Consider the following 18396-nt stretch of genomic DNA (forward strand, 5'->3'; position numbering starts at 1 on the left):
TGTTTGATCAATGGTCCCCTCTTCTTCTGTGGCCCTAGAGCCTTTACCTCCATTTAACAGAGAATCAGTGATGTCAGCAGAATTGTGTACATTTTTCTTTATAAATAAAATAAATACCCTTTATCTGCTTTTGCTCGCTACGAATGCTTCTCTTCAGTTTTACCATCACCAACCTGGTTGAAGCTTGAATAACAACATATTCCTAATTTGTGCCCATTCCTTGCACTCTTGTCCTTCTGATGCTTTCAGAAGTCACAATAAAACATTTTAAAAACTAAATCTGGTCATGTGGTCCCCCACTCCACCATCTGCATCAAACTCCTCCAGTGTGTTGTCACTCATCCTTCTGGTCTCAGAGCAAATGTCAGCAGCATAGAAAGGACTTCCAGGACTCCTCAATCAATTTGAAGTACAATCCATAAAACCCCATCTAATGGGTTGAGATAGCCCCCTCTGATGTCCCATGGCAGGAAATGGCCCAAAGCCCCCAAGGAAACTCCCCAGAATTCCAAAGACAGTCTGGACTGGTGATCTGGCTTCCACACCAGGGCTGGGAGAGTCACGGGGAAGTGCTAATTGCACCCAAATATGTGACTGAAGCAGAAAACCCTAATGGCCTCTGTCACCTGGCCTAGTGTTCTGCTTTTGGGGACAATGGCTGGGCAGGAGAACATGGATGAAGTGGGGGTCATCACCATGGAGCCCAAGTGTGGGGCAGGGAACGTGGGCTGTGCAGGTTAGCTGTTCAACAGCGACACTGTGTGGTGGTGACGGGAGCAACAGTCCTAGTGTACAGGTGACTACACAGGACAATGGGCTGTGCAGAATGACCGGTCAACAGCGACACCATGTGGTAATGGAAAGAACAACAGCATAGTGGACTGATCCATTCTCCAGACCCTCTCTGTGTGACATTAGGAATTTGGACTAAGAAAATCCCAAGGACAATTGGAACAATGAGACTTTCTGTTAATGGAGGCTGTGGGGACTCAATAGATTAATTACAGAAATAAAAAGAGATGATTGTATCTGTGCTGTAAACTGGCACTGCCGGCCACATTGGTTACAGTCAATGAATAATAAATAAATGAACATGAAATAAGAAACAATACCAGCACACAGAATCCACAGGGAAAAAAAAAAAAAAAAACAGAAGGTTTTTTTCATGAAGCACAAATGGAAATTTCTTGGTTACAATCGAAACACGATTCCTGGAGGAAATATCTCTGCAGCCTTAGCCCTTGAAAGAAGCTCATAATCCCTAAAATACACACCATGCACTTTTCCAACGAATAAAGTTTCCTCATGTTTAGATCATCTCTGAATCTGAGTCGAAGAAGTTTGCAAGGGGCTCTTGGTTAAGATCTGGAGAGGATTCCCTGGGGAAAGGCAGCCAGTGCCCCACAGCCCATCAGGAACAGGTGCGGCTGACAGCCCCTGGTACCCCTGGCGCCTTCATTTATGGACAACATCTGCACCGAACAGCAGGAAGTTCTAGGGAGAGATGAGAATGTCGTCACCAGTTAAGATGCACCCCTTGTTTGTGAGTGTGCAGCTGCTGGAGTTTTAAGAAGGACATTTTGGGAGCCTGCCTATTGGGAAGGAGAAAGGTAGGGCCAGTGGGGGTCACTCAGTGTCTCGCCGCCTGGATCTACACATCAACAGCTGCCAACACCTGCGAATCTGTCAGCAGCTTCCCTGGAAGCTGCCTCCTTCTCAGACACGGAGACCCCCCAGGCTGTTTTGGAGGCCTTCATTTGTCAGCCCTGCCTCATGTCAGCTCAAGGGAGTGCTTGTTACAATCAAGGCTGCAAAACCACTTCTCTCTGCTCCTTTGTGCCCTTCACTCAGGATTTTTAGAAATGAAGAAATTAAATTGTGCCATGGGTCATTTTTTTAAAAAAGCATGAACTTGGTATAAGGTGGGGAACATGCGGTATGTGTTTCCTCTGCACTCTTGGCTATTTTTCTACAGTCTCTCAGCCCCATTAATGAGCTCCCTGGTCTAAAGAATTGAGGATTGATGGACTGGACGTTGGGGGAAAGGGAGAGGGCGGGATCTGGGTGATGCAAGGCTACCCATGAGGGCCACAAGTTATCAGGAAAGCTTTTGACCAAGGTAACAAATGCAACACTGGGTGATGGTTTCGCTACAGAGGTGACAGCTTTGTGGGGACATGCTGGGTTTAAGAGGCCTCAGGGTGGAGACATTGAGGGAGCCTGCAAATGCACAAGCTGAGAGTTTGGAAAAAATAAAGACTGGAAGCATGTCTGGGACGCTGGGTGGCACACACATGGCAGCTAAGCCTGAAGAGGTTGACGAGAGTGATGAAGGCCAGCCACTGGTGGGGGAAGAGAAGAGGCCTGGGGAGGGGTCCTGGAGATCTCCAGCTTGCAGAGAAGGGGTGGGAGAACAAGCAGAGGAGGTGGCAGGTGGACAACCAGGAGCTAGGGGAGTGCTGGCGACTAAGAGAAGAAAGCATGCCCAGGAAAGGCATCGTGTCAAATGCAGATGGAGATCAGCCTGGGTGAAAGCCATGAGGGAGCCTTCTGTGCTGTGTCTAAATCTGTCAGACATCGACCACATGTTATACCCCACAGTGCCTAGTATGATGCTGGGTGCAAAAGGCGTGCAACATATATTCGTTAAATATTTAAATGCACCTTATAAAAGAGGTTCTTTGGCCAATAAATGTATTTCATTTTTGCCGAGTGTAGCGTGGGAACGATGCAGCAATGGTTCAAAGCCAGGAACCTGGCTTTGAATCTGGACTTCATTTAACACTGTGCGGCTCTTCTGAACCTGGGTCTGTCTTCTCTGTTTTTTAACAGCACCCACCTCCCAGGGTTGTTGTAAGGGTAGAAGGCACTTGACACAGGGCTTGGCATGCAGGAAGCATTGCGGCCATGGGCTGCTGTTGGTCACTATCATTAGGGGAGATGGGTGGAAAAGGCCCCGGGACTCACCTGGTGAGGCTGAAGCACCGTGTTGTAGAGCTGGACTCTGGCGGGCGTCGGGAGAGGGAAGCCTTTCTGTAGTTTCTCTGTGACAGAGACCAACGGTGAGGACCAGCAGAAAAGAAAGAGAAGGGCAGGGGAGGAGGGAAGGCCAGAGAGCCTGGGTAGAAAACCTCCCTGAACTGGCACGCCTGGCCCTAGGTAGGAACTGGCATGGGCGTACACGCCTGAAAGGAAGGCTGCCCCGGAGTCTGTACTTCTCACCCATTGTCCATCAGCCCCAAGTCTACCTCTAGGACCTGAGTGGACTCTGTCCCCATGACGGCCCTCCTGAGGGTGCAGCACCACTGGTGTATACTAAACCAAAAATCTGCTGCTTGCAATGGTATGGACAGAGCGTGGTGTGTAATTAGGGGTATTTAATGCATGTGTGCATGAAACCCCTCAACGTTAAGGATAAAGCCAGAGGCGGACAGTGGCCAGGGCAAGTGCCCCACATACCGCCACATTCTGACATGGAACTCTGGGGGAATCTAAATTAGAACGTGGCCTCCCAGATCATTACAAAGCTACATTTGTCAAGGTAGGAGGACAGATCCCAGGACTGATGCATCATATTTCATATGATAATTTGTTGGATTAATCGGTAAGTTCTAAATATCCTGGTTACAGGTTATATGGGCCTCTATTTGTACTTTTGCCCCTTGCTCTCAAAGGTCAGGGGCAGGCCTGCCTGAAGTTTTTACCAGCGTGGTGATCTAAGCTCTGGGAGGGGTTATCAGGGCACCCCCTCATCCTTCTTCCAGAGTTGGAAAAAGACCCTGGGCTTTGTCTTCACAGCTGGGATCAAACTCATGCCCCACCCCTTGTCTGCTCTGTGCCCTAAGTCACTAAATCATTCTGTTCTTCCACTTCCTCCCATAAAAGTTGGAGATGTTAATAATCCTTCATCTCATGGGGGTTTTGGAAGGACAAATTCATGCAATAATGAATCAACCCATGTGTAGTAAGTCAACCCATGTGAGTTCCCTTTTTGTTCCATCCGTTTCTGGGTCAGATGCCATTTGAGGTTCACTGGACATCACCACTGCCCAGCCCTCACACCTGGGGCCAGGTATTAGGTGGCTGTAGGTAATCAACCCCACCCTCTTCCCCCATGACTAAAAATGAATGGTTTCTTCAAGGTTCCTTACCGTTAACCCTGGGCAGCACAAAAGTGGGTACAACGTAGTTCATGATAGCCTGCAGCAATTCAACCTGGAAATCAGAGGAAGGATGGGAGGATGGTCCTGCATCGCCAGGACCCTGCGGGACCAGCAGTCCTCATCTCCCCACCTCTGTCACCCTCCTTTCCCCTAGCGCTGCTCAGCAACCGCACAGCTGGGAAAACTGCTGAGAGGTGGACGCAAATGATATGTGAACACTTGGCAGCCCAGTCAAGGTCATGGAAGTGCTTTCTTTTGCTCCGATGGTTCCAGATGTAAAGCATGTTCTCAACTGTAAGGTGCAAGGCCTTACAACTCACGACAATGATGAGGAAGGTCATCAGACAGTATTCAAATGGGAAAAGCTTGGCTTAAAAAATGTGTCCTCCCAGACACTGCAGTAAGAGGGCAAATCAAATCAACCTCTTCGAGGGCTATTTGGCGCAATGTTCATCAAAAGCCTGTGTGTGCCTGGTTGGGCTCGGTGGTTCATGTCTGTAACCCCAGTGCTTTGCGAGGCTGAGGCGAGTAGATCACTTGAGACCAGGAGGAGTTCAAGACCCACCTGGGCAACATAACAAGACCCCTGTGTGCCTTTTGGGCTAGCAAACATTCCTCCAAGGGATTTATCCTAAGGAAATAACGTAGGGTGTAGGAAAAAATGTGGATGCAAGAATGTTGACCAAAGCAACAAATGTATCCAAAACAATACATTAAAAGCAACCTCCATGTCCAACAATAGGGGAATCACTTGGTGGAAAATGGTAATACTTTAATAGAAGGAAATATTATGCAACTGTTAAGAATGATATTGCAGAAATGTAAGTATCAACACAGAGATAACCATGATATGTTTTTGAGTGAGGAAAACCAGGCTATAGAAATCACATCATTTCATTTTTTAATTAAATAGGCATAGCAAAAGGTCAGGAAGCATATACTCCAAATTATTAACTAAGTGATGAAAATATGCGTGGTTTTTATTTTCTTTCTTTTCCAAATCTGTAGGTTCTGATTGCCCTATAGTGCATATGGTTTGCTTTGGCAATAATAAAAAAATTTAAAAATACTGTAAAACCCTCAAGAGGCTTGCCTGTAGTTGTGACATTTACAACTTCTAAATATACACATTTTTGTTTCTGGAACAATCGAGTCTCCTTTCCTGGTCTGTTATTCCCTGGCCTCACCAAATGCCGTGCCCTCCTTCCTATGAATCCTGGGAACTTTAAATTTCTATTTTCTACAGAAGTAGAAATTATTTATGGACTTAGTCAAGCCACCAAGAGAGCCTTGGAACCACTAAGTCCATGAAAATACAGTGAGGTTGCATTTGGTCCTTCCATTTTGGAATCTCATTCGGTGGAAATGGCTGGCTGGATTTTTATCAGATTTAAAGGGGACACTGGGATGGTACGACTTTGGGGTTGGGGGGCTTACAAGGCACTCACTTGGTGGGGAACTTGGGGGCATCTCGGGAATTTAAGGAAATGTTCTCCAGAGCAGCAGAAACTGGGATTCAACCAGAGGCCAGCAGGAGATTCAGGTCAATGTAGCAAGACCCTGGACAGGATCAGCAGACTGCAGCTTCTGATGTTAGACACAGGGCAGGCACTCTGTGTGGCTGGTGTTGAACAACATGGGCGACTACTTACTGCTAACAGGGGCAACTCGTCATCAATGCCCCTCGTGAGGGCAGCAGGGGCAAATCTACCTAATGACGAGCAGTGATTCCTGGGCAGGGGAACCACCTACGTGAGCTGGGTTTCTCCCTGCTCCTCCCTCTCCTACCAGCCCTTTCTCCATGTCACTACGTAGCTCTGCCATTTATCCAGCTGCTCCACCCAAAACCCTGGAAGTCACCTGGACAATCCTTTCCCTCATCACGCAGCCATGAGGGAGCTTTCTGTGCTGTGTCTAAATCTGCCAGACATTGACCACATGTTATACCCCACTGTGCCTAGTATGATGCTGGGTGCAGAAGAAGGTGTGCAACTGATATGCGTTAAATATTTAAATGCACCTTATAAAAGAGGCTCACATCTCTCACTAAGTTCTGTCTAAATCTACTTCCAAAATATGTCTCCAATCCACCATCTTTCTCTTCTTCCTGGTTGAGTCCCCACCCCCAGCATCTCACGTAGACAAACACACCAGCCTCCCACTGACTCCCTTGTCTGTAATCCATCCCCCCACCCCAGCCAGGGGAAGCTCTTACAAAGGTATAACTCCACCCACAGCACTCCCTGCAGTAAACAGTGCACTGGCTCCTCACTGCCTGTGCAATACAACAATCTCCCCTCCTCTAGCCCAGCCCGGAAAGCCCTGAATGAGCCAGCCTATGCCTGCCCCTCTGGCCACATCTCTTCCAATGCTCCCTACTCGCTCTGCTCCAGACACACAGGCTCCCTTCATTCCCCAAACACGCCAAGCTTGTCCCCATCACAGGGTTCCTTCTCCTCCTTCAGTCCAAACATCACCTCCTCAGAGAGGCCCTCCCTGATCACATCCTCTGACTTCATTCTCCACCACCACTTTCCACCCATCCCTGCTTTGGTTTTTATAGCTTTGATTGGGACTGAAATGATCTCTCTCTCTCTCTCTCTTTTTTTTTGACAGGATCTTACTCTGTCCCCCAGGCTGGGGTGCAGTGTAGCATGATCTTAGCTTGTGTAACCTGGAACTCCCGGGTTGGAGCCATCCTCCTGCCTCAGACTCCCAGGTATCTGGGACTACAGGTACATGGCACCACACCCACTTAATTTTTATTTTCTATAAGAGATGGGGTCTTGCTATGTTGTCCAGGCTGGTCTTGAAGTCCTAGCCTCAAGCAATCCTCCTGCTTTGGCCTCCCAAAGTGCTGGAATTATGGACGTGAGCCACTGTGCCTGGCCTTTCATTTCTTATTGTGCTGTGTTCCTGCTGCCATGTAAGGCTCTGAGAAGGCATCACTTCCCCGTCGTGTGCATCAGCCTACTCCGCACTTGGAGCAGTACTTGGCACATAATAGGTGCTTGATAAAGTAATTCATTTGTTTATCCAACAAATATTTGTTGAGCAGATTTTCTCTACCAGATCGTGCATGTTTAATCCCATTTAAACCATTCTACACTTACCTAGGTGGGGAAGGTCTGGCGTTCAGAAAAGGGAAGTGACTTGCCCAAGGCCTCACAGTTAGTAGGCATGGAGCAGGGATTCTGGCTCAGATCCCTCTGCCCACCAAGCTTCTCGAACCATTAATTCACAATCAAATTAAATGCAAATGAGCCAGTAGCTTCTTAAATAATGCCACGAGCCTATGGCATGTCCCTCTCCCCACCACCAGGTCAGGAGGAGGAAGAAGCCACCAAGGGCCTCAGACTCACCGGGAACGGGCCAATATTTGAGTCCTTCAGTTCCAGGAGCAGCCTGTGAGAGGGGGAGGGGGGACTGAGACCACCAGATGCCCGACTAGCGTGGGAACCCAGTTTCTAGAGAGGAGAGACCCACTCTGGTGGACACTGCCCGGTTTTCCCATCCAGTATCCACTCCCCTTCCACCGTCACAGCCCCCCAGTGTTTCCTTCGGAGAATTCACACAGTCCCTGCATTGTTAGTGCTGTTGACCCCACACTGAGCTCTGGGCCATGCTGGCCAAAGGGCATAGTCCACCTCTCCTGCCACAGTCATTGCTGCAAGAATGTACCTCTGACCTATGCTGGCCCAGTGCAAGTCAGTCCCAGGACTTCTGCTGGGAATACTGGGAATGAGGTATTCTCTTTTCTCTGGGAAAATAAGGAAACTCCTGGTGACTATTTTGCTGCCACTTGGTGACAGCCTGCTGGGCAGTGAAGCCAGCACAGAGGATAGCAAAGCCAAGAGAGGGAGACAGATTCCTAAGGATATCATTTGAGCACTGGGTCTTTCCTTGCCTGAAAACCTTGGATTTTTCAGTTATCTGAGCCAATATAGTATTTTTCCTTTATGGCTTTTATGACATTTTTAACAGTGATCTCAGAGGAAGCGGGGAACATATGGCTGTTTATTGAAACCCAACCTTTCATTAGCTGTGTTGGGTGCTTTATCCCACTGAATCCCAGTAATATTACAAGAGGCAAGGGCCATTACATCCATTTTTACATATGATGAAACTGACACTCAGAGGTCAAGCAATGGTCCCAGGTCACACAGTTAACAATCAGCAAAGCAGGGTTTCTTTTTTGTTTTCTTCTTTAAGATGGGGTCTCACTAGCTCAGGCTAGAGTGTAGTCACGGCTGCACTGCACAGCAAAATCACAGCTCACTGCAGCCTTGACCCCCCCCGGCTCAGGTGATCCTCCCACCTCAGCCTCCCAACTAGCTGGGATTACAAGTGTATGCCACCATATCCAGCTAATTTTTTAATTTTTTTTTTTTGTAGAGACAGGGTCTCACTATGTTGCCCAGGCTGTAATAAAGCAGAGTTTTGGCCAGGCACGGTGAATCATTCCTGTAATCCCACCACTTTGGGAAGCTGAGACAGGCAGATCACTTGAGGTCAGGAGTTCCAGACCAGCCTGGCCAACATGGGAAACGCTGTCTCTACCAAAAATACAAAAATTAGCCAGGTGTGGTGGTGTGTGCCTCTAGTCCCAGCTGCTCAGGAGGCTGAGGCAGGAGAATCGCTTGAACCTGGGAGGTGGGGGTTGCAGTGAGCTGAGATCATGTCACACTGCCCACCAGTCTGGGTGACAGAGCAAAACTCTGAAAGAAAGAAAGAAAGACAAAAGGAAGAAAGGAAGGAAGGAAGGAAGGAAGGGAGAAAGAAAAGAAAGAGAGAGAGAAAGAAAGAAAAGAAAAAAGAAAGAAAAGAAAGAAAGAAAGAGAAAGCAAGAAAGCAAGAAAGCAAGCAAGTAAGCAAGAAAGAAAGACAGCAGGGTTTCAAACAGGGCTCCTCAAAGGCAAAGCCCGGGTTGTCTCCAACACTGTACAAAGCTTGAAAACTTGCCCTTGCTCCTCAAGAGTCAGTAGCCCCAGGATTTCTGCTCCATGGATTCTCACACCCTATCCCCATCCCCTGCATATTCCAGAAAGCCTGTGCTCAGCCCACACCCAGCTGTATCCTCTCCAGCTCTTTTACTCCAGAGGCCCGTGGGTGTTTCAGGAGAAATTAGATCTATATGTTTCTGAAGCAGTAACGCTTGTCAACACGATGCCAGGAGAAATGAGCTGCGCATAAACCTCTGGGGCCTGTCTCAAGGTGAAGAAGGACGGCTCGGTGCCAGGGAGAAGGCGGGACTGGGCAGGGATGTGGGTCAAGGCTGCGTGAAAACAGCGCAAACGTGCTGAAGAGGCAGGTGCCAGGTCTCACTGCGGGGGGCCATCACATCTGCTTGCGTACGGTGTTTCCTTCTCTCTGCCCCCTACTCCCTTCCTCTGTCTCTCTGAGTGTCTCCCTCTGTCTCTGCCTTTCCTTTTCTACATCTCTCCCCTCCCTTCCTTCCTTTGTGTCTGTCTCCTCTCAGTGTCACTCTCTGTGTCTCTGTCTCTTTCTCTATGTCTCAACTTCCCTTTCTGTATTTCTTTTGCTTTAAAAAATCCATTTATTTATTTTGGGACAGGGTCTTGCTCTGTTGCCCAGGCTGGAGTACAGTGGCTCGAACATGGCTCACTGCAGCCTCGACCTCCTGGTCTCAAAAGATCCTCCCGCCTCAGCCTCTCGAGTAGCTGGGACCCCAGGCATGCACCACCATACCTGGCTAATTAAATTTTTTTTTTTTTTGGTAGAGGCGAGATCTCACTATGTTGCCCCGGCTAGTCTTGAACTCTTGGGCTCAGGTGATCCTCCCACCATGGCCTCCCAAAGTGCTGGGAGAGAGGCATGAGCCACCATGCCTGGCCTGTATTTCTCTCCTTCTGAGTTTCTGTTTCTCTTTCCCTCTTGCATATTGAGTGTTTATTCTGTCCCTGGAAGTGTTCTAAACACTTCAACACATATTAATACCTCATTTCAGCTCACAATGATGCTGTTGGCAAAGTAATTACTGGGCTTATTTTATTTTATTTTATTTTATTTTTTGAGACGGAGTCTCACGGTGTCTCCTAGGCTGGAGTGTAGTGGCACTATCTCGGCTCACTGCAACCTCCGCCTCCCAGGTACAAGCCATTCTCCTGCCTCAGCCTCTCCAGTAGCTGGGATTACAGGCGCCCGCCACCATGCCCGGCTAATTTTTGTATTTTTAGTAGAGACAGGGTTTCACCATGCTGGCCAGATTGGTCTCAAACTCCTGACCTCAGGAGATCCTCCCGCCCAAAGAGGTGGGATTACAGGCGTGAGCCACCGCGCCCGGCCTTACTGGGCTTATTTGACAGCCAGAGAACTGAAGTTGGCAGCATTCTGGTGCTTGCCAAGGTGAGCTGCACTTCAAACGCAGGCAGCCTCATGTCAGGGCCACACTCTTAACCACAAACTCCCCTGCTGGGACTCGAATCAGGGCCACGTGGATTCTAGAGTCTCCCAGCAGAGGATGGTGGTTAAAGTCCCGAGGATGGGGTGAGAAGAAGTTGAAGTGGGATTTTGTAGTGTCAAGGAAAGCCAGGGACATGGGGCGGCTGGATGCTGTTGTGGTTCAGTGGGGATCATCAGCTGATGCTTCCCAGCCATGAGGACTGGCCATGTCCCAGAACACAGGACTGTCACTGCTAGAACTGGGACATTTGTAGGTAAGCTGAGATGGTTGGTCACCTACAATGTGTGACCTCGAGCATGTCACTTTTTCTCTGAGCATCAGTTTCATGGTCTGCAAAATGGGGATACTGTGGCCATTGCACACTCTTTGAGGTTTTAATGTGATGAACCAACAGGAAAGCAACAATGCAGTGCTTCTGTACATCACAGGGCCACTGCCATCCCATGGACACCAAAGACAGCGGGGGAGCCCCCTCCTCCCCTCACAGGCCCACTTACCTATCCACCTTGAGCTTTCCAACAAGCCTGTCGGACTTGGCGCCAACCTCCATGGAAGCAGTCGTGCTCTGCCAAAACAACAACCCAGGCTGAAGTGCCCCGACCCAGGCGCCTGGCTGCAAGGCCTCCAAACCGAGAAGGGTCAGCTTCACAGCGGTTCCGCAGGGCAGCGCACACCGTGGGGTCAGGCCCGCAGAGCCGGAGGAGTGGGGACCCTTCCCTTGGCTTTGTGGCTGTTGAGTCCTAAACTGTCAGCCAAATTCCATTTTCTCTCTCTACTTCCAGGACCATTTCAGAGTTCTTGGGCCACTCTTGGAGGGGCTACATAAGGCAGACTTCAGGGCTGCAGTCCAGGCCAGCCCTGTTCTCACAATCCCTCATTCCTTAATTCATTCAAAAAATATGAGGAGGAAGTCCCAGGTTCCCACCTCAGCTGTTCTGTGCAGTCTGTGTGGCCTTGGATGACCCCTCGGGACCTATTCTGTGTGCAAAGTGGGAATAACAGGTCTCAGCTTGGGAGACCACGTGGACTTGCCTAAGGCCTCTAAGTGCTTCCTGGTGCAGAGAGTGTCTGAACCACGCCCTCAGTGGCCGTACGGGTGCCACCAAATCTTTGTGGAGTGATGGAGTGATCAGAGGGATGAATGGATAAATCAACAATGGAGTGAAAACTGAGGCAAATGAAGGATTAAAAAATATGTGAATGAAAGAATAACAAAGATATGCATGAATGAATACATGATGGATGAATAAATGAACAAATATACAAATGAATGATCAATTGAACAAAGGCATAAGTAAATGAATAATTGAATAAATGAATGCGTGTGGGAATCAGAAAAGGCATATTTCAAGTCAACAATCTAATAAATAACTGAATGAATTAATAATTGAATGAATGAACAAATACACAAATGCATAATTGAATGACTAAAGATATAAGTGAATGAACTGGAAACAGTACACATATTTCAAGCCAACATGGAATGAATAATTGAATGAATGAGAAATTGACCGAATGAATAATAGAATGAATAAGTAAACAAATGCACTAGTGAGTGGCTGGGGGAATGAATACCTTCAGGAGCCGGCACCGTTGAGTACAGTGACTCAAGTCTCAGGCTCTGGAGTGACACAGTCCAGGTTTGAATCCGGACAGGATTCACATGATCTCCTGACTCCAAAGACAGTGCTCTTGGGACTGTCTGGGGCTCCTCATCTGTCCACACCCAGGAACAGCTTACCACGCCAATCAGGAAGAGGGAAGCCAGGGAGGAGTTGGGGAGGACGGCAAAGGTCTGGACGTCCACGGCAGGGTAGAAGGTAAGGCCAGTGGGCTGCATGGACAGGTGTGGTGGGGCAGAGGCTGACACGTGGATCTGTATCTTCATGTTGGGAAACATCTTGGCCACCTGCAGCCCCCAGTGGAGACAACCAACGAAAGGAGGAGTTTCTGTTAAAATGTTTATGAATCCTATCTTGGCCTGCCCCTGCTTAAATACCTTCATTGTCTTCCCATTGCTCTTAGAATAAATCCTAAGATTGCACAGTCTGCCAGCTGGCACCCTGCCAGCCTCACCACATGTGCCTCTGCCTCTTGTCTTCCATCTTCAGCCACACAGAACTCTTTCTGTGCCTCAAACTCAACAAGCTCTCTTGCCATCTAAAACCCTTTGCACTCTCTGTTCCCCCTTGTTAGATGCTTTTCCTCGCATTCTTCTCTCTCGGTTCTTTCCCTTCCTTCAGGTCTCTGCAGATGTTACTTTCTCAGACAGCAGTAGCGGCTTCAAGGGGAAACTAAGGAGGGTGTTGGCGACCTTCTTCCCGTCTCTCTTAGTCTCTGATATTCCCCGAGTTAAACCCACAGCCTGAGTAAAAATAATGTGATTGTTATGCAAAGAAGGTTCAAGACAACACTCCTGGATACCCCTACTGAGCACACCTCTCCCCCCAACCAGAGCTTCTCTGTATAGAAATTTATGGGGTTTTACCACCAGAGATGCTGCTATGAACAGAATGTTTGTGTTCCCCCAAATTCATATGTCGAAACCCTAATTCCCAGTGTGGCTTCATTTGGAGAAGGGCCTCTAAGGAAGTAACTGAGGTTAAGTGAGTTCATAATGGTCGGTCAGGCCCTGATCCGATAGAATTAGTGTCCTTATAAGAAGAGACACCGGAGAGCTCTCTCCCACCCACTGCCATGCATGCATTGAGAAAAGGCCCTGTGAGGACACAGCAAGAAGGAGGCAGTCTACAAGCCAGGAAGAGAGCCCTCACTAGAAACCAAATCTGCTGACACCTTAACCTTGAACTTCCAGTCTCGAGAGCTATGAGAAATAAATTCTGTTATTTATGCCACCTGGTTTGTGGCATTTTGTTATGGTAGCCTGAGCAGAAAAAGACAGAGGCCCTCCTTGACCACCTTGTCTAAAGTAACCTCATCCACCTGTTGGCTTCACTGGTAACAGTCCACATTATTTTTGTTATTGTTTTGGGTGTCTGGATGATATTTTTCTCTCTCTACTGGTCTGGGAGCTTCAGGAGGGTAGGGAGGTGGCCTGTTTTGTTGGGTTCCCAGCACAGGGCCCCAGGCACATGGTGGGCATTCAATAGAAATTTATTGCATGAAAGATCCTCCCTCCACCTCCAGCCAGCATCTACTCCCACACCTGATCAACTGGGCACTTGCAGCCTTTCTCTGTTCTGGGGATGAAGCTGTTTCCACCCTTTCATGCTAGGTTGCTTCTGGATCTTGTGTGTGTACGTTGGGTGGAGGGGAGGGTCTCCTTATCCACTCAGCAAAGCCCTGTCCTCCCAGAACCCCCGGGCTCACTAAAGGAAAGCAAGGTCTTCCATACCTCAGGTAGGAAGGTTCCAAAGAATTTGGTTGTCAGTCGAAATTTGGACCCCTTTGGAATCTGTAGCAAGAGATGAGAAAAGGATCTCGGAGGATGCTGTTATAGACGGAGTGGAGGGGGTAAGTTCTATATGGGGGCGAGAGGCTGACTGCACACACCGACAGTGGCCAGCCCCTATGTGACAACAGAGCACTGACCCACAAATTCTGCAGCAACCAGCCCGGAAGCCATGCCACACCTTCTGCAGCAGTTGGCCCAGAATGGTTAGGAGCTAGTCAGTGACCGCCTGCTTGCTTTTTGCTCCTGAGAAAGCCCAATCTGCCCTCAAACCAATCTCATAGGATGCCACATTAAGGCTAAGGCAGAGTCTGCCTCTGCCTTAGTGTGATGCTAGGACTGGATAACAGAGTCTGACAAGTACTCGTCAATGTAGCCCTTACGTTTCTTATTCATTACTTTCTATGTTCAAAGCTCTGTGTTCGGTCCTCTCATAGACTAATATCTCGTTTAATCAGGCATTACTATCTCATTGAATCTTCATGACACCCTTTGGAGAAAACCAGTTATTGGTGTTTTACAGAATACATAACAAGTTCTGAGAGGTAGAGTAATTGACCTGGGCCACCCAGCTGGAGACAGTGGGGGGCCGATATTGGAACTCAGCTCTAGCTGACTCTAGAGTCAACACCTTAACCTCCCTCAATGTGAGAAAAGCTTTTTTCAGATTTGTCTGGAAGGGCTGCAGGACTCTGGGTCCAGTGTTCTTCCCACACCCACCCACAGCCCAGCCTTACCATGTCATCTCTAAGGGTCATCTTCAAGACCCCAGCCTGTTGGTATACAAGCCCGGCTGAGTTGAAGAAGTAGTCTGAGAGGCCCAGGTATACCATGTGGTCATGGGCGGCAGGAAACTCCATCACTGCTGGAGCAAAGGGAGGTGGATTGTGGTGGTTCTGACTGTAAAACTCCCCCTGGAGGTAGAGGCAACAGAGTGAGCCCAGGTATTCTTCAGGAATTATAAGTCAGCATCTCCATCCAGGGAAAAATGGGCTGAAGACACCATTTGTACACTCGCAAAGGAAAAAGGAATGACCAAATAAAAAAAAAAAAAAAAAGAAAAAGCAATGACCAGAAGTTAACAGTAGCATCACATGCCTCCTGGGCATTAGTTTCTAAGTGTGTTTCATGCCAGTCCTGGGAAGGCAGGTATAATTTTGCTCATCGTATAGGAGAGGACACTGAGGCACACGGAGGTGAAGTGACTTGCCCAAGGTCACACAGCTGGTAAGTGGCAGAGCGAGAAATTGAACCCAGGCCTCCAATGTCCAGTGAACATTCTCCTAACCACTCCATTGTCTCAACCTCAACCTTGCTAGTAAGCACAGAAGCCCTATGAAAAGAACAGTGAAATCTTGTTTGTTTCATCTGTGAAGTTAGCAAAATGGGAAAAAAGGTCAATTGTTTTGAGTGTTGTGTGTGCTTTAAACTGATGCTATCTAGTGTTTGGTGAGAGCTTCTAGGGTTGCTCTTTATGTTTCTGAAAAGCAATTCGGCAATATGTTGCAAAAGCAGATCATTTTTTAGCAAATAAATGTTGAGCTTAAAAAACCAAATTATAGATGGATACATATGGTAGGATAACACTTATGTAAAATTTAAAGGCCCATAAAAAGTATAAAAACACAGGCAAGAAGAACACACACCAACATCATCAGCACGGTTCTGGGGTGTGGGGAGAGGCACTCAAGGGGGTCTCCTTAGTTATTTCTACAATGTTTTTTATTTTTTTAAAAATCAGAAGCAAATATGACACAATGGTAAGATTTCTTAAATCTGTGTGTTGGGTACTTGGAAGTGTATAGCATTCTCTGTACCTTGTAATTATTTTATTACTTAAAATTAACAAACATAACCTCCATATTATGGAATACATGCAACTCTTAATAATAATAAGATGGACTGGGCGCAGTGGCTCACGCCTGTAATCCCAGCACTTTGGGAGGCCAAGGCAGGTGGATCATCAGAGGTCAGGAAATTGAGACTAGCCTGGTCAACGTGGTGAAACCCCATCTCTACTAAAAATACAAAAAATTAGCCAGGTGTCGTGGTGCGAGCCTGTAATCCCAGCTACTGCAGGCTGAGGCAGGAGAATCGCCTGAACCTGGGAGGCAGAGGTTGCAGTGAGTGGAGGTCGCGCCATTGCACTCCAGCCTGGGCAACAAGACAAAACTCTATCTCAAATAATAACAATAAAGATGGACCTATGTACTGACTAGAAATCATCTTGTTAAGTGAGAAAAGCAAGTGGAAGAACAGTGTGTACCCATTCATGTAGATCATCAGCAAAATCTAGATGGATTTTCTTTTTTTTTTTGGAGACAGGGTCTTGCTCTGTCACCCAGGCTGGAGTGCAGCGGCCGGATCTCAGCTCACTGCAAGCTCCGCCTCCCGGGTTCACGCCATTCTCCGGCCTCAGCCTCCCGAGTAGCTGGGACTACAGGCACCCACCACCTCGGCCGGCTAGTTTTTTGCATTTTTTAGTAGAGACGGGGTTTCACCGTGTTAGCCAGGATGGTCTCGATCTCCTGACCTCGTGATCCACCCGTCTCGGCCTCCCAAAGTGCTGGGATTACAGGCTTGAGCCACCGCGCCCGGCCCCCATAGATGGATTTTCTTATGCATTTATGTGAGTGCTTAGAACCAGGGACCTGGGAAGTTAACACACTCCATGGTTGTCAGTGATCAACTCTGGGCAGGAGCCCAGGAGATAAACAGGACCTTTCTTATTCACTGAAGATAATTATCTATTGTTTTAATCTTTTCCTCTGTTGTATCACTTAGATATATGTGGGTATTCATTTTTTTTTTTCTTAGTATGCCATTTGGTCTAGCAATTCCTCTTTTAGGGAATGCTCAAGGATGGACAGAGACACAATTGCAAGGATGATCACTGCAGCTTTGGTTACGTTTGTAGAAAAAAGTGGAGAGCCCAAGTGTCCCAGGAGGGAGCACTGTACTCGTACCTTATCCCAAGCTGTCCGCTGAAAAACCAAGCAGCCAGTAAAGGGCTGCAAGAGGATATTTTGTGGATGGCAAAGATGTTCCTATTACATGTATCGATTTTTTAAAGTTGTAAAGCAGAATATATAATATGACTCATGCAAAATATATATCTGTGTGTGTTGTCTGTATGTGAGTACATGTGTGTGCATTTTTTCCTGTTTCTATATTGTGGGTTTTGTGTGTATTTGTTTTTATGCCTATATATGTGTACATTTGTTTCTCTCTCTCTGTCTCTCTTTCTGTGTGTGTGTGTGTGTGTGTGTGTGTGTGTATCTTCCTCTGTTTCTGCAAAGACAAGGGTTGGAGGGATCTACACTTGTTTATTGATGGTGCTTATCTCTAGGTTGTAGACTCGGGTAATTCCTCTCTCTCTTTTTCTTTCTTTTCCTTCTTTCCTATATTTATTTCTGAATTCCTCTGCAGTTTCTAAATTTTCTTTTTCACATTGAATGTGTTTTGCAACAAACAAACAAACTATAAACAAAGAGGCAAATCACCAATGTGGAAGGACTGAAGGAGGCACAATCCAGGATGAGTTTTAGAGTGGGACCCACCCTTGCGGGGGTCGTAGGGAAGGCTGCTCTTGGAGTGACAGCTGAGCGAAGACCCACGTGGAGTACTATAAGAAGCCAGCAGGGTAGAGGTGGGCATTGGGAAGGAAGGGAGTACCAGGCAGAGGGAACAGCTAGGACAAAGACCCTGAGGTGAGAGGAAGCTTAACCTGTTTGAGGAAGTGTAAGGCCAGTGTGCCTGGTTGGACGGTGGTGAGTAAGGGAGGGAGCAGCATGTAATAAAACTCCATCCATCCATCCATCCATCCATCCGTACATACATACATACATCCTTCCTTCCATCCGCCCACCCACCCACCCACTTATCCATCCATCCATCCATCCACCAATACACCCACCCACCCATCCACCTACCCACTCACCCATCTACCCACCCACCCATCCATTCATCTGCCCACCCATCCACCTACCCATCTATCCATGCATCCATCCATCCATCCATCCACCAATACACCCACCCACCCATTCACCTACCTGCCCACCCATCAACCCACCCACCCACTGATCCATTCATCCACCCACCCACCCACCTACCCATCCATCCACCAATACACCCACACACTCACCCATCCACCTACCCACCCACCCATCTACCCACTCACCCATTCATTCATCTACCCACCCATCCAACCACTTATCCATCCATCCATCCATCCATCCACCAATACATCCACCCACCCATTCACCTACCCACCCACCCATCTACCCACCCGCCCATCCATTCATCCACCCACCCATCAACCTACCCATCTATCCATGTATCCATCCATCCATCCATCCATCCATCCATCCATCCATCCATCTATCCATCCATCCATC

The 18396-nt window shown here is 47.9% G+C and overlaps 1 protein-coding gene across 1 annotated transcript in view; it reads right to left on the bottom strand.

Annotated features, from left to right (window-relative positions):
• Positions 1-1142: 1142 nt before the first annotated feature.
• The window catches only part of BPI (bactericidal permeability increasing protein), a 34970-nt gene continuing 17716 nt past the window's right edge, over positions 1143-18396 (bottom strand). Inside the window, exons 8-15 of the mRNA XM_025398988.1 lie at positions 14737-14913; positions 13943-14002; positions 12329-12496; positions 11085-11152; positions 7526-7568; positions 4152-4215; positions 2968-3044; positions 1143-1494 (exon numbers count right to left, since the gene is read on the bottom strand). Coding sequence (XP_025254773.1) covers positions 1456-1494; positions 2968-3044; positions 4152-4215; positions 7526-7568; positions 11085-11152; positions 12329-12496; positions 13943-14002; positions 14737-14913 — 696 coding nt within the window. The 3' untranslated portion in view covers positions 1143-1455. The remainder of the gene's footprint in view (positions 1495-2967; positions 3045-4151; positions 4216-7525; positions 7569-11084; positions 11153-12328; positions 12497-13942; positions 14003-14736; positions 14914-18396) is intronic.

The sequence above is a fragment of the Theropithecus gelada genome, chromosome 10, assembly GCF_003255815.1.
Source record: "Theropithecus gelada isolate Dixy chromosome 10, Tgel_1.0, whole genome shotgun sequence".
NCBI lineage: Eukaryota > Metazoa > Chordata > Mammalia > Primates > Cercopithecidae > Theropithecus > Theropithecus gelada.